The sequence below is a fragment of the Anarrhichthys ocellatus genome, unplaced genomic scaffold, assembly GCF_004355925.1.
Source record: "Anarrhichthys ocellatus isolate YVR2014 unplaced genomic scaffold, GSC_Weel_1.0 scaffold6, whole genome shotgun sequence".
In the NCBI taxonomy this organism is placed as follows: Eukaryota; Metazoa; Chordata; class Actinopteri; order Perciformes; family Anarhichadidae; genus Anarrhichthys; species Anarrhichthys ocellatus.
Genome location: NW_022280036.1, coordinates 1980154 through 1996581, shown reverse-complemented (window position 1 = coordinate 1996581; position 16428 = coordinate 1980154). Strand labels below are relative to the sequence as shown.

At 43.0% G+C, this 16428-nt stretch overlaps 1 protein-coding gene across 1 annotated transcript in view; it reads right to left on the bottom strand.

The window, feature by feature from the left end:
* Positions 1-16428, bottom strand: part of LOC116382790 (neural-cadherin) — a 297924-nt gene that overhangs the window by 95585 nt on the left and 185911 nt on the right. The window contains exons 25-26 of the mRNA XM_031846106.1: positions 15712-15941; positions 993-1270 (exon numbers count right to left, since the gene is read on the bottom strand). Coding sequence (XP_031701966.1) covers positions 993-1270; positions 15712-15941 — 508 coding nt within the window. The remainder of the gene's footprint in view (positions 1-992; positions 1271-15711; positions 15942-16428) is intronic.

Here is a 16428-nt window from a genome sequence, read left to right as displayed (position 1 = left end):
CGTGGTCTTCTGGGCCTTTTGGTGTTGGTGAGCTTGCCAGTGAATTCCTTATTTTTAAGAAAGTACCAAACTGTTTAATTGGCCAATCCTAATGTTTCTGCTATCTGACTGATGGTTTGTTAAGTGTTTTCAGCCTAACAATGGCCTCCTTCACTTGCATTGACACCTTCTTAGTCCGCATGCTGAGAGTTCCAAGGACCAGCTACCAAATGCTAATTTAACATTTTGAATCCTATTATGTGCATCATTTGTCATGAAATAGTGACAGAACCGACCACACCTGGCCATGAAACCGTTTGTCAGACAATTGTCCAATTACTTTTGAGCCTCTGAAAATGTGGGGGACTGTGTAAAAATGGCCGTAATTCCTAAACGGTTAATGTGATTTCGTTGTTATATCCATTGAATTAAAGCTAAAAGTCTACACTTCAACCACATATTGACTGATTAGTTTCAAATCTATTTGGAGTTAGTGACTGTAAATATATATATATATGCAAAAATCGCATCGTCATTGCATTTTGTGAAACAGAAGTAATGCACATGTGTCAGCATGAACCTTCAGTAAAAATCCAACCACAGCTAAACCACCAGCACAGCGATACCAACACATTTACATGTAAACAGTTTCAGAATATTGCATCATTGTATTCATTTATTCATATTTTTACTGTTCTTAGCAATTTCTGCTTCAGCCATATCTAAGCTCCATGTTTACTCTCCTGTAATTGACTGGGGAAACTAAACAGCATTATTGCTCTGGGTTATTGTCTGTTTTTTGCTGTGATAAAGTAAAAGGAGGATTAGAAATGAACCTATAACTGTTTTTATTTCCACTAATTTCTAGGCTCTGCTACCTCAGGGCAGCTATCAACATTTAGAAAATTGGTAACCATCATAATGTAACTGGAACAACAAGAGTCATTTGTTGCATGTTATTAAACTTTGCCCCTCAGGCTGTGTTTTATGAATGGCGTTCACTTCCCACTCACCTGTAGCCATGCTGAGTGTCAACACACACGCCGCCGTTGAAGCAGGGGTTTCTGGGATATGCGGTGCAGGACTGATGGGACTGCTCTCTCCCTGGGCAGGAGCACACGGCTGTGGACTCCACCGTGACCGATACAAGACTCATGGTCCCGCAATCCACGACCGTGGGTGTGTCCCGCACGTTCAAAACGTTGGTGCAGCCGCCGGCCACGGCACACTCTGAGCTAGGACACTCGTCCACCCGCACCTGGAACACGTTGACCTGCAGGAACGACTGCAGCTGGAAGGAGATGGACAGAGAAGACGAAAGCACTGGGTGAAACAGGAGGTGTTATGTAGCACTTTCATAGTTCTGACCACTGCAGGCACTATCGCAGTATTAGTAGTACAGCCCCTTGTATCTCCATTTTCACAGGCTCTTATACCCACCAATAGGAGATATTTTTTTTCAAACTGTTGTCATCGGTATTGTCACATTACATGCGAATGTAGTACGTGGTTAAAAACCATTTAAATTATTTTCGAATTTCAGAACAGGGTCGATTTTACCGATCATTCGCACAGCAAATAAAGGCATCAAACCAACATTTTGCATGGAATGGACGTTTTCAAACTCGATTTACTCCTTCCATTCTTACCTTTCACATTAAAAGCCCAAGACATACGCACTGTTTACCAGAGGGAACTCAAATTCAATCAGAGCATTTTGCTAAAAGGAATCTCAATAAAACTGCTTATGGAGGCTTAGGCTATACAACTGTTTATTTCTGATTCTGACGACGCTTCAGTAAATACATTTTGTTTTTAAAGGCTGAGAAAAGTCAAGAGCAAGACAAAAATGTTGTCAAGGAGAAAGTCCAAAACATGTGGAACATATGATTGAAGCTTATTTGTCATGGCGGTTGGAAATCACCAAGCTGGCTGGAGAAAACCAACTGACTACAATGCAGCTTAATATTATCACTCCTGTAAAATTTGCCTAAAACGCCTATCCAAGGCGTACCCAAAGTAAACTGACAGCTCTTATTGAACCATTGGGAGTACATGTATGGTTTTAGTCTCTATTGAACGGTAACACTCTGAAGTTTCTTCACAATCAGTCAGAATCACTGTAAGTGCTACTAGCATTGAGCTATGGAGTTTACAACACACTGAAAAAGAAGATTTTTATTTCCCCCTGGATTTGTTTTGGCCAACAGATGGCAGCAGTTATCTATGGCTGGGACTTACAGGCCTGAAAAAGACACTGGTACGACAGTATGGAGTCACGATACCTGGTACAAGTTAGAATTTGATAATAATACGACAGAAAATTAATATTTTACAGGTGGTTTACTAAGAGTGCAGCCACGTAAAAACACATTTGGAGGCTCGCGTCACCATGTCAAAATGCATATACTACGTGTCCGAAACTCAAACTATAGCTTATTTATGTCAATGTATGGTTAACTACGTATATCATATTTAACCATTGTCAACTTTCAAAGATTCTTGAAAATTCTCATGAACCAGACTTTGCTCTTGATAATTGGTCTCAGGTACCTGACTTACGGTTTACAATTTCAGTTTTGAAAACTTTCCCAGGGGGCAATCTGATAAATCTGCATATCCTTGTCTTCGTAATTTCATTGGCTATGTGGAGCCTGAGTTTGAACAGGATCTGTTTCCAATTGGCTCGAGCTTTACCCAAAGAAGTGAGGCGGGCATTGTCTTTCAAAGCGGACTCTCGTTGGCTGTTCCAGACTGTGACCGGGTTATAGAAGCTCCTATTGGGTCAAATGAGGTGTCAATCTAACCGGCGGAATGCAGCCTCCATTTTGCGATGAAAATCTCCGCTCTGTTTACATGAAAAGTGAAATTATGCCCGAAATATGATCGCGAGTTATCATATCTGCTGGCTAATTTGAAATGATGCAACAGCCCCCCGCGGGTCTTTATGGACGTACTAATGTGTTTTGGACTAAATCTTTTACTGGATTCAATCGAGTGGACCCTTAGCGATCAAACAAGACCGTTTTTGCTGGACTAGCATGCACAAGGGGGACGTTATGAATCATAATCGTTGAGTCACGGCGATATTTTATCAGCTATTTTTGGAGTGCTTGTTTGACAGAGACGTTAACTGTACCTGCTGTTGTTATTGTATCTTGAAATGGTTTGCATAAATCGAATTACAAGAACCGTAGCTTTCTAATGAGATATCACATTAATACTCATCGTTACAGAGCAGTTGTGTACATAACACAAATCTACACTTAACACTCTGACGGCCCGCCCGCGGGCCGTCAGAGTGAGATGAGGTTTTAAACATGAATGTGATTTTGTGGATTCATTGTCATAACTTCTGAGGTACGCTGCAGTCTCCTGTGTATTAACATCAGTCCTTTCATGTCTTCGTCTGTACTCACTGACTTTACCTTTTGCCAATTCCCAACACAACATAGGTATTCAGTGAAATACTTGGCAGGAATGATAGTGGTGTACTGAAACAAATGAGTACATACTGTACAGTAAATACATATTTACTGAAAATGCCTGCATAGGTAACAATGTGTGGCTGATCTATGTTACACAGACAAATAAACATGTGCATACGCACCAAGGCACAGACAAACAACAGAATGCTGATGTGGAAAGTGCATATTCAGTGGGAGAATGTATTGCAGTACACTTAGGCAGTTTAGCTCTAAGAACTCCAGCTGTTATTTCTGCACTAGTTATAGAAAAAAAGTGGGCTAAACGGTGATGAGGCGGAAAAGGAAGCTGCGACTTTCTAGGTTGAGCAGTTTGATGAAGCACTGGCAGGGAAAATGGAAGTCAAATTGAATATGTACTTTAGTGTTGTGAGAGTGTGTGTGTGTGTGTGTTTGTGTGTGTGCGCGTGCATATTCGCATTTGGACGTACTGTCCTTGACTGGTTAGAGTGACGATGGACAAGGAGAATTCTTCTGAGTTTATATGCATGGACTCATGCACAGGGGACACACACATGTACACACTCAAACTCAAATGCACATGCGGACCCACCCGACGCGAGTCCTGTTGAAGCGGGTCACTTCATGCCCAATGTTCTGGACTGACTGGGCCTGATTCAGTGCGACTGGATTGCGCTCACTAACCATGCAGTTCATATCTAATCCACTTATTCCACCAAACGGCCTGTGCTGCAGTGAATGTGACTTTGATAGGAGGTTGTGTTTCATGGATCATTGTTACTGCTGACTGATGTCTCATAGCACTTGATAATAACAATACTACTAATTGTCTTTGTGTAGCACTTAATAAAACAATGTTTACAAAATGCTTTAGATACAATATTACCCCAAAGCAGCAGCAATACAAAATAGAAATAAAAGGTAATATATGAGGTAAATAGAAGCAACTAATCACAGCAAAGATCCACCAGAGATAGAATTAAGAACAGATCAAAACTTAAAAGTCCAGAGGGAGCGATTCACACAAGAGCCTGTTGATGAAAGTGTGTTTTTAGAAGGGATTTAAAAGATGAAACTGATTTTACTATCTCTATTTCCTCAGGCATTTTTGTTCACGTACAGGTGCACTAATAGCATCTATAAACTCTATAAAAGCTATATAAGCAGAGAAAGCACATTCAGTCTTGAACCTGGAACAACCTAAAGAGCCTTCCATGAGCATCTAAGGCTGCGTTCCAGCTCACCAGGAGCCATATAGCTCGGGGCAGGACCTTTCTGTGCTTTCAAAACAATCAGTTCAGTCTTAAAATCAATTCTGAATCTTACTGAAACTTACTGCTCAGACTTGGGTAGTACAGTTGCTACGTTTAGTGCCAGTTTGAATTCCAGCAGCAGCTTTTTGAACGAACTGGAGACGCGAGATTGATTTTGACCGAGGCAAGCACAGAGAGAGTCGCAATAGTCCAGACGAGATGAAATACAATGAAATGAATTGCCTTCTCTGAATCAGCATGAGATAAACATGACTTGATTTCTGATACATTTCTGGGCGGAAGGAAGCGAAGCTGCTCAACGCTCTTTACTTGCTCCTTAAAGTCAGGTCACCATCAAAAACCCCTCCTTAGTTTCTGGCTACAGGCTTTATATTAGATGAGAAGTCACCTTGATCGTGTAAGATAGAATCGAATCAACACAAATGCCTCTATTGGCTTTAATGTTATGAGAGTATGTACAGTCTTGTACAGATTCAATTAACCATGGAATGAGTTTAACGATGTAAACGGGGGCTGCAGTTGATCGTACACCGTATCTATCAGCCCTCTTCCTGGGTCTCTTTGGGTCACTGGGTGTTATATGGCAGCTGTGGAGGTGGTGTTTGGATGGTGAGTGGATTGGTTTGCAGGAGAGTGTAGCAGGGATGTCAGTGCAACATATCCTCATACACCAGTTTGTATGATATCTCACAAAAAGCTACTCAATTAGCTAGTGTCAATTTACACTCGTTACATGCATACGTTATTTTCTAAATAAACTCCTCGTCTTCACAGGGAACTCAGTTCGGTTCAGGCAACACAACTACTTGGTTAGGTTTAGAAATCGTTGTTTGGGTTAAAACTAGGAAAGTGCCGAGACTATGCTGCGAAAGTTACGTGACAAATGAATCATCATTGACTTCTTGTTTCACACGGGGATGAACAGCGGCCTCTTGGTTCAAAGACCGCTGTTTGTTGTAACCGTCAGACTCCCTTCCCGGCCGCACAGTGTGTGCTTTTGCACTCTTTATACTTCCTCGTTCATGATCACGTGGATGACATAGAAAAATATTTTCGGGGATTATCTACGAAATACATTTATAATACATTAAAAATATTATTAAATAAATATTAAATATAACATATTTCATTAAATGAATAAATGATTTGTCATAGGAATAGCTACGAATGCTGGATGACACCAGCCTGATGATGGCTGTCCTGCAAACCAATCCAGTCTACAAATCAACATGGAATATATCGAATGTGTCTCCACTCCGCTGACTATTCAGGCTTTAGAGAGCTAAGATCATAACAGAAAGGAGTAAATAATGCTACCCATCATTATGTTTTTACCTGCACATCTGATCACAATAAATATACTATGAAGGGAGCTGAGGCGGGCCGAGGTCATGCAGCAGATGAGACAGCTAGCGGTTAGCGACCTGAGATGGCACCCAACATTGACTCAGCGACCACGCCCTTAATTATGCCGACCTGTAAGCATTAATATAATTTAAATGGGTGAATCATAAAATAACTCAACCTCCGTGCAGCTGTGACATAAAGGGATATTAGCTGGAGGGACCAAAACCATTTTTGTACCCGGCTGTTAACGTGTTTATTTCGGCAGTAAAGCCACTTTAACGTGGGGGTCTCGGGGGATTGACCTGCTTTTGGAGCCAACCTCAAGGGTCTATTTGAGGAAATGCAGTTATTGGCACTCTTCACTTTATTTACTCAGCATCGGAGGTTGGCGCTTGGTTAACCTTGGTATTTCTTTACGGTTGCGTATCAAGATCGGGCTACACTAATATTATTCGAATCAAACTGTCCTTATTAGAATTTGATTTCCTAGTGGATGCTCAGCAAATGTGATCCACGACTCAATTCTGAGTAAGTTATCAATTACTCACAGAAAAATTCTCTCTCTCTGTCTCTCTCTGTCTCTCTGTCTGTCTGTCTGTCTGTCTCTCTCTCTCTCTCTCTCTCTCTCTCTGTCTGTCTCTCTCTCCTACCTACTGAAATGTGCCATTGAACTATACTCAGCCGTAATCCTTATTTACATCATTTATAACAGATATGAGGACATTGTTGGAACTTCATGGAGAATAATATGAATGGAGTTGCCATATGGAGGCATATGGAGGCAGCGTTTGGCCCAACAAACAAGAAACAAATCAATAATCATAACGGGTGTAACATAATGGGCACACAAATGTAGAGTTGAGAGGTGGATTGTGCTTTAGATGTTTTTCTACTTTCTTTTTTATCAAGAATACACGTCATTTATTGTAACGGACACTGACTGTGACAAAGGAGGAGTATTAATTTCAAATAAGAATCTCATGTGCACTGGTGTTTATTACATAATGTGAATGCATTACCAATTGTGATGGACAGATGGGGGAAAAAAAAGATGCGGCCCGGTCAACAGGGTCTCTCCTTAATGTAGGTCAAGCTCTCCTTCCCAGCACAGGATAATGGATCCTTCCTTGACATTAAAAACCAATGAGACACACTCATGCAGTGTGGAAATGTCTGCAGTGGAAGGAGGAGGCGAGGAGGGGAGGAGGTAGGGAGGGAAGGAGGAGAAAGGGGGTGGGCAGGAGGGAAGAATCTTGGGATAAGCCTCATGCTGGGTGTCAGGTGATCAAAAAGCAGCAGGTGGACAGCTGAGATATTAACCTGAAAATAACTTTAATTTTTATTAGTAGGCCCCGCACCCAATCATGCAGAGAGAAAAACAATGACTTCATCCTGTTCAATGAGACCCAAAAGACGGCTTCACTCTCGCTCCATGATTCATTTTGTTATGAGCTTGGAATGCCAATAAGACACTTTAATATATTGACGGAAGAAGTTTTTCTTTCTTCTTCTCAGGTGGGGCGGTGCTCTGTGTTGTCATTTCTTCTGTCGATTATATTTTGAAAAATAGATCTCCCTGCTCAACAGTCCGTCTCTCGAAGACACTTCATCCCACACTGGAGGCTCTTAATCCCCAAAGCCTGAAAATGAATCCGCATGCCCAATCTTTTGTCACAGTCGGCCAAATGTTGAGGAAATGTACAGAGGGGCACACATTTGATCTGTGAAAAGCGGAGCAGTGTGTATAGCAAGCAACAAAGGACCAGAGGGACGTATTGTTCCCCGGACTATTGTTCCAATGCACCGAGAAGCTTCTGCAATCCTCTCCACGGCCCTCAGGGCCACATTCACATACTGACAAGATGAACCTCGGTATCCGAGCGCCATACCAATGATTTTTAAAAAGTCGAATACAAAATGTGGTACCATTAAAAGTCAAGTGGAGCGTGCTGGATTGAAAACGCTGAGGGATAACTTCCATTATTAGAGCAGGGGGAAATAGAGAGACACAAGGAAGAAAGTTTTTTTTTTTTTAATCTCCTACTTCTGAAGCATTACTGGCAAATTGAAAACATTAATAATAAGCGTCATCTTCTGCACCCCCCCTCCTCCTTCACCTTCCTCTTTCTTTCCCACCCCCCTCCGCCTCTCGTTCATCCTCTCCATCGCCGCGCTTCACATTTCATTCTGATCAACGTCCTCTCCGGAGAACCTGGCTGAATTCAGATGAAACGCTCGGCGCTCTCCTCACAAATCACAGCTGAAAGCCCGCATATACCTCTACGCATACACACATCTGTCTCTCTCTGCTATTTTTTCTTTATCCTAAAGACTTCAATCATAAACTCGCATGCTTTTCACCTCATCTTTAATCTCTCGCCTCTTTTTCTTCCTTGAACAAAAGCCACATGAAACAAAGAGGAAGCTAAGCGAGAGAGGCAAAGGGCTGAGTGCGGTGATCGACCTGAACTGACCGGCGAGACCGTGACTGGACTCTGGACTGTTTGCCCCCCTAACACACACACACACACACACACACACACACACACACTCACACACACACAAACACACACACACACACACACACGCAAATACAGACTGGGCTCAGCTCTCCCCCTTTCTCTCCCTACTTGTGAAATGCATACAATTCAACTCTCCGTGGTTCTCTCTCTCTCACTCACTCTCTCTCTCTCTCTCTCTCTCTCTCTCTCGACTTTTGAGACGTGAAATGAGGTCCGACTGGAGCCAGCGGCCAGGGAGCCTCGGTGTGATGAAGTGAAACGTTTGTTTTTTTCTCCCAGACTCTATGACGGTATGCTTTTTTATGTTTTCAATTTTGCTTAGCCTACCCTATCCAGTGGGTAAAATGTAATATATTAAGACACTTTATGACTAAATAGAGGAAGATCTATGACAGAGAGCAGTTCTTTTGGAGGTTTTTTTTTTCTCTCTTCCTGTGAACAGCCAAAGAATTACAGGCATAATCCACACTGTGCGTTTCTGTTCGAGTCAAATTGGGTTGGATTTAAAGGGGATGTTCCACACTCATGGACTATGAATAAAGTAGAAATAACAGGTTTGTTATTTTCCTGAGTTGGCCCAGAAAAAAAACCTATCCAAGACAATGGGCCTAAATCACGTCCTAAATAACAGAAATGGTTTGGTGGAGGATGATCTGTGGAGGCCAGTATATATCACCGACACCGACAACAAGTCAGACAAACTATACAGGCTGTGTCTTCGGCAATATGAGCTTGTCTTTTGGGCAAAATATATTGGGCACATGAATCAGCCATGAATTAAGGAGTACTTCTGTTTGAAAACGGTTAAGGCTGAGGATTTATAACAGTGGGTTTCTCTCTCCCTCTTCTCTCATAAACCACCTTTGTCTCAGAAGAGGACAATAAGTCTTTCTTAATGCAGGATGGAGATTGCCATCATTTTCTAACACACTGTGTAGCCCAGCGTGTCAAACTATGACGCTCCACAACGGTCGCAGTGAACATGTGGTTAACGTGAATTCAACCAAACACACTTGCTTCGGTGCGGACGCATAGAACACTGCGATCTCCTGGGTAAAAGTCCTGTTTGTTTGTCTCATACAGATGCTAGAGGAGGCTTTGTGCGTCATTACCGAGAGGTGTGAAAATGCATCTGTATTTGACACTCGAGGAATGATACCAGGCTGGTATTTTTGTATAATGCTAATTAATATACTCAAATTAACCAAACTATTTATTGCGTCTCGCAATCAGGTCTTTATCATCCACCCAATCCCCCGATGTTCAATACCACTGTTTCACATTATGATCGTGTATCTCTTGACTGAGTCAATAGTCATTGTATTTAATATTCGAAAGAAAAAAAATCATACATAAAAAATGGTTTGACAATTGATCTTATCTTGTCTGCATCCAAATTCAGTGCGTAACCACGGCAGGATGTGCTTTGTACTCCAGCGGGCAGCACTCCTACCAACAGTATGACTGAGGTTAAAGTGGCGACTCTCAGCTCTAATTGGAGAGCTTTTACATGCACATCATTTGAACCGTGTAGGAAATGCTGCCCTGCTTGTACACAGACCAACAATTTCAAGGGACAGAAAATAATTGGGTGACTTAACATAAAGTCACACAAAGTCATGGTATTTATTATTTGGTTTCAAATAATCTGCAGCAAATAAGGGACGTTTACTGAAGTATTTGACGTTTACGAAATCTTCACTTCTAGCTTGTTTTAGGCGCTTATTATTGTCTCCAGTCTTCTCTTCAGGGAGCTAAAGACATGCCGACTGAAAATGGTGTCGAGAGAGGCAGAAACTCTAAAGGCGGCATGTTTAAGACCACTGTGCTGCAACTTTGCAGACTACGTATTAAAAAACTACAAAAAGAGCTAGTACACTGTAGTGGGGGATCTTAGACCTGATGTAGGGTGGTTGAATAAAACTCTGGACTGTTTACAGCAGGCCAAGTTTATTTGGACAGGTGTGAATGTCTCTACCAAAATCTGGTGGAGAGCAGCCAGCTGCTCCCTGGAGAGCTGTTCTCACAATGCTTCCATTCCCAGAGGGGGATCATTCAGACTGAGTCCTGGCGCTTCTAAAAAACATCGGAGCGGACATGTTGCACCTGCTCTTGATCCGCTTAAGGTTTCAAGTCCGCCACTATCATTCTTCAGACTTTAGATTTATCTTCTGCTCAAAACTGACCAACAGAGTGCTGACAGCATCGCGTCACTCTCAGGCAGGCTTTTGTTGAGAAGTGCATCTCTCAGATAATGAACTGTAGTCCGAATCTCCCAGTTGAGCGTCTTAATTAAAGGTCTGAACCTGCCAGGATTTGGGGCTGTGAGGCAGCTCTCCCTGTCAGTGTGTGACGCTAATGTTAGCTCGAGCAGCTACAATGTAGAGCTGTCAACAGGGAAATTTAGAAAGCATGAAGCTAGTTTCACATTGTCAGATGTGACTTACTGGCACTGTTTCCAGTTGACTTGTCTCTGGCTGACCGGTTTGAAAAAAAAGAACAAAAAAATAGTCCGCGTTAACTATGCAAACAAAATATCTTTGCCATTATGCTCTCTAGGTGTTTGATGATATTCAGACCGCTATTACGGGCTTGGAGTGTAATTTAAAAAACAAACAACTTAATCAGAATTAAAATTTGCAACAGGCCTTTTTCACAGCAGACAATACGGACAGGTGTTACTTATAACATTAACAATGGCTCTGTTTTATTCAAGTGTCCCAATAAGCAATGAGCCAGCATGCACAATAGGACCCTGGCATGCTGTGATATGTGAAAATGTCCTCGTTATAAAAGGCCTATTGCAACAAACATAGGTGTATGTTTGTTACCAATTGGGGATTTGTGGTATTGCTGCTTTCTGTCCTGTGTTTATGGTCTGCAATAGTATAAATTGCATTTGGGGCGACCGTGGCTCACTGGGTTAAGAGGGTTGTCTGGTAACCGGAAGGTCAACGGTTTGATCCTTGACTGGGACGTGGCACATGTCCTGAGCAATACACTAAACCCCAGGCTCCTCGGGTGCCTGTCATTGGCAGCCCACTGCTCCCTATATACAGGGATGGGTCAAATGCAGACAAATTTCCCCTTCCGGGTTCAATATAATAAATTAAATGATGCATGTGCATCTCCCGTAAGCAATGTCAATTATTATGCGACAGTGTGGATGATGACTTGATTACGGTTCGTATATTGGTGCAGGACGGTGGTGGTAAAGGGGTCCGGAATACACGGTATCTAGACTGATGCAAATAAATGGTAAATAGCACAGCCTTTCTAGTGTAGAGACCACTCAAAGCGCTGCACATTCAAACACACACACACACACCATACTGATGGCAGAGGAGGTGACCCCGAACGCTCACTCAAACAGTGATGTCACAGCCTTCAATTCCAATGATTAGGAAATAAAAGATTGTATTGTTATTTATTAAAAATGTTGGGGTTAGCAGTGTTAATGATGTAATATAAGTTGCTATTGTTAGGAAGTTAAGTAGGTCATAATTCCCTCTCTAATATCTATTTTACATTGCTGTGAAAACATCTCCTTCAAACAACTGGATCTATTCAAGTTCCTCCCCAAATACTACATTTCACAAGATTACATTTGAACACATCATGATAATGTCCTAATTGACGTTGGCCCACTCATCATTTTGAATGGAACATGAACGTGCCTTAATGTAACTGAATGGTAACATTCAATGGTAATGTCAAGAAAAGGCTGCCTTCCTGGGAGCACTAAGACCCTGGACATTGCCAGGGCCTTGAACGACCGCTACTGAAGTGACAGGCCCTCCCCAGCAGAGGAGCTGATGCACCGCAGCTTCACGTCACAGGAAGTAGGGCGGGGCTTGGAGGATAAAGAACCCAAGCTCGAGCAGAAAGTCCCACTTCGAGTAGGACAGCGAGTCTGGATCAAGGCTCAGGTCGGTGCACCTGACTCTGCAGTCAAAGCTAAGTACGACAAATCCGACACAGTGGTGAAGATTTTGGACAGCAACACCATTCAACTCAAGAAGAAAGGAATCCAAGGAGTGGAACAGCTGAAGCCAGTTCCATACTAGGAGAAAACCAGGAACTCAAGAATGGCCAACAACATACAAGGTTTACCACCCTAAGTCAGAGTGGCCACTGTCAAAGGGGTGGTTACCATGAGAAGGAGTACTACGGGGCTCTGTGCAGGCCCTGAAGAAGTTGCAGTATGCGAAGAGAGGATTTCTCTCCGAAGAAAAGGGGGTCTTAGAAAAGAATATAAGACCGCTCCTAGCTAGCTCGCTATGCTTAACGCTTTAATGTAATATTAATGAAGTCTTTGTGTACGGGCTCCTGCTATTGGAGCCACCGGGTTTGGACGGGCTGGTGGTGGTCGACAGCTGGGAGCAGGAATCAGGACCGTCTTCACCAGAGGACGACGTACTCGTCATCACGGCCCCCGGAGGACGACAACTTTCTGCAAGGATACGACTAGCGGAGCGTGGCAGCCTGAGACCTCAAGAAGGGGGTGTCAAGAAAAGTTGAGTTGAGCTCCCAGGAAGGCTGCCTTAAAAAGGAGGAATACATGTTTGATATATGAATCAGGCTTAAATAGACACAAAGCGTATAGTCAAAAGTTGACAGAATGTATTCTAAATAATCATATTAATGCAAGTGTGTAGTACGTAGAATTATGAAGTGATTTAACAAATGTAAAACTGATAATAAAAATGTATGTGTATCTGAGTAAAGTGAAGTCTGTGTGTGTGGAAAGAGCTGATGTAAGCAGGGTGGGGGCCTTAAAGGCTGAGATCTTAACAGATGTTGGAGTGTTGTCCGAGCACATACACGGGTGTAACCTGACACATGCTCAGAGCATTGAGGAAGTGAGAGCACCCACACAGGGAAGTTAGGTAGTTTCCAGAACACACACTCACAGAGAGATGGGTGTTGTTCGCAGCACATACACATAATCAATGATGTCATGATAATCATGTGCCGAGTTAGGAAGTGTTGGGGAGAGGGGGGGAGAGAGAGCTCAAAGTGTTATAAAAAGAGAGACTTGCAAATAGCAAGACGGGATTCAACGCGGGAGCCGCCCAAGTGCTCCATGGAGAAACACTGGACCTCGCTAGACAACCGCATCGGAGGACTTCGTCTCTGTTCACGGAAAGAAGACAGCCGTTCCTGGACAAAGATTGAAAGACGGAGATTTCCCTCTCCCCCCTGTTTGACTTTAACAACCGGATAACAGATGGACGCAGCCGCCCTAAATACGTTGTACTGAGCCTGAGGGATCGCTGAATGGACTTCGTTGGCTGCGCAGGAGGAGCCGAAGGTTCGGCCGGACCTTCGCTCCTAAAAACCCCAAAAGGACTTTTTACCACATCGTGAATCCAGCTCCACCGAGCCGCCTCGGCATCGAAAATTAATGAGTATAACCTAAGAAGAGATTGTAACCTGATCGAATCAAGTATAGTATTATTTTATTTGAGCTGTAGCTGTGCCCCTGCTAATATATCCTGCAATAAATATCTAATCTGCATTTAAAGTAAATTTCTCAAGATAATTCATTTGCTGAAGTAGTAGAAGTTCCTCGTGGCAGTAAAAGGTTAAATCTATTGTATGATTAACAACAAGAGTTCTTAATGGTTATCCTAGTGACCGGTCCACTTATCAGTCCCTTACGGTTTTAGTTGTAATCCTAGGCATTAAAATCTAACCTGGCAATTTCCCAAGAGCCCGGATCCAGAAGAGGAAAGCTGCCATAACTGACGCGACTGGTAGAGAGGGTGGCCCCTCGGCCGAGTGCACGTTACCGGAGGAAGCAGGGTAGACGTCAGGAGTAACGGTAGTTAGCAGAGCCAGGCGAGTTTCCTCACAGAACACCAGCTCGCCAATCTTTTATTTGAGAGCTGAGTCAGTAGGTAGCCCCGTATCGGGCCAGAGAACCCCCGGATCTAACAGTAACAAGGTACTTTTTAACAACAGCTGCCAACGTCACTGACTCTCCTCCTGTTGATTCCAACACAAGAGTTGTTGTTCACAGTGGAACATTATCAGAGATCGGCAACCAGAAAGCATTAATGGCGATCTCCGATAGCAATCAACAGTAACACTTTGTTCACGCAGTGGTGGGTAAAATGTGTAATTAATCCAATTACTCCCTGCTCATTTTATATATCCAACATTCTCCACAATGCTGATTTAAGGCACTTTTTTGGCGGATTTAATGCTGGAATGTTTGTTCCCTCTGACATTTTTACGCCTCTTCCTCTCGACGCTTCAGGTGAGCTGCAGGACTTTCACAAACACAAAACAAACCAACACACACACACGAGGAGATGTCTCTGCACACACAAACGTGTCTCGCCATGCTCCTTTTTACAGGGGAACAATGCAGTAATCAGGACACCACAGATATCGTAGCTATTTCAATTCGTATGGTTATAAAACTGTGCCATTATTTAACCATGGTAATGGTAAAATCCTGCAACGGAGAGCCGTTTTCAGCCAAGTGAGATCAAGGGAGAAACTCAAATGGGAACCAAGAGCAATGTTACACCCACTATTACGAGCAAAGACTGTTGTGAAAGCAGGTGAGACAGGTATATAAAAGGTGGGCAACAACAGAAACCGCTCCGAGTGCACAGATGACAGCTGTTGTTCACAATATTTACGGATGTTTAGAAGCGTGTTATTCTAAAAAGAGTTTCTTGTGCAGGGTGAGTCCAAGGCATCTGACACACTGCCCTTTCTTAACAGTTGTATGACTCATGCTGTTGGGTTTGGACGTGTGACTGTCATTCCTGCACCCAGCAAACAGAGACAACGTCCCAAATTTCTACTGACAGTTTTGATTTGCTGGACTTTAGCGCATGCTTCAGCCAAAACACTGCCAGAGGCAAAACCGCTGCCTGCAATCAACAAGTGTTACCTTGTGGGATTTCTCTGTGTCTTGACTTATCCCAGTGCTTCTGTAGCGCACTTGCTCACTGGTGTGCAGTTGGCTGGATTATGCCAAGTAGATTATGTGTGCGTCATTCATGAGGTCCTGTTGCCAATCAATCAAGTCGACACAGTCGCCAACAGACCAGCCAACGGAACAAGCAAATTGTATAGAACCGTTTGTGTCGATGTGGATAAAAGGCTCAAACGAGGACCTACCTTCTGTTTGTGGGCGGCCACATAGCCGTGGATTTTCTCAGGTTGGAGGAAGGAGGGCCCACCGTGCACGGCGAAGCGGACATCCAGCATTCGCTCCTTCACATCCATGAGGCTGAAGATGTTGATGTCGTCGGGTGGAACAGAGAGCATCTCAGACAGGAAGTCCACCAGCAGCTCGTAGCGGCTCCGCTGCTTCCCTCTCAGTTCAATGAACTCCTTTGCTGTGATGTCTGAGGAACACACACACACACACACACACACACACACACACCATTGGAATCATGGACTGCAGAAGTGGCCTCATTATTTCCACCCCTGCTCAAGGATAAATCCAATTATTTTCAAACTGGGCCCTCGTGCTAAACCGGACTGGAAACCGGACCTGTGATGATACATTATTGAACATGGCTCACTTTATCAGAGTCATTTCTAATCCTTACTTTTCTTCTAGATATTTCATATATCAGATATTTGATATTAATATTTGTTTTCTCTACCCTTAAATGATCTAATGGTTAAATGTATTCCTTAAGAAGAATTGTATAGGAAGGCACAGCAGTTTGCTCTCAGTGAATAGACAGTCTTGTAACTGCTGTTTATCTTTTGTGGAAGCTCCTGTCAAAATTGTCTCAAGGTGGTTTTCAAGACTTCAAAGAAACTGTCCTTTCTCGCTGTTTTTTCCAGTTTTTCTCACAACACTATATACAGGATTTGGAT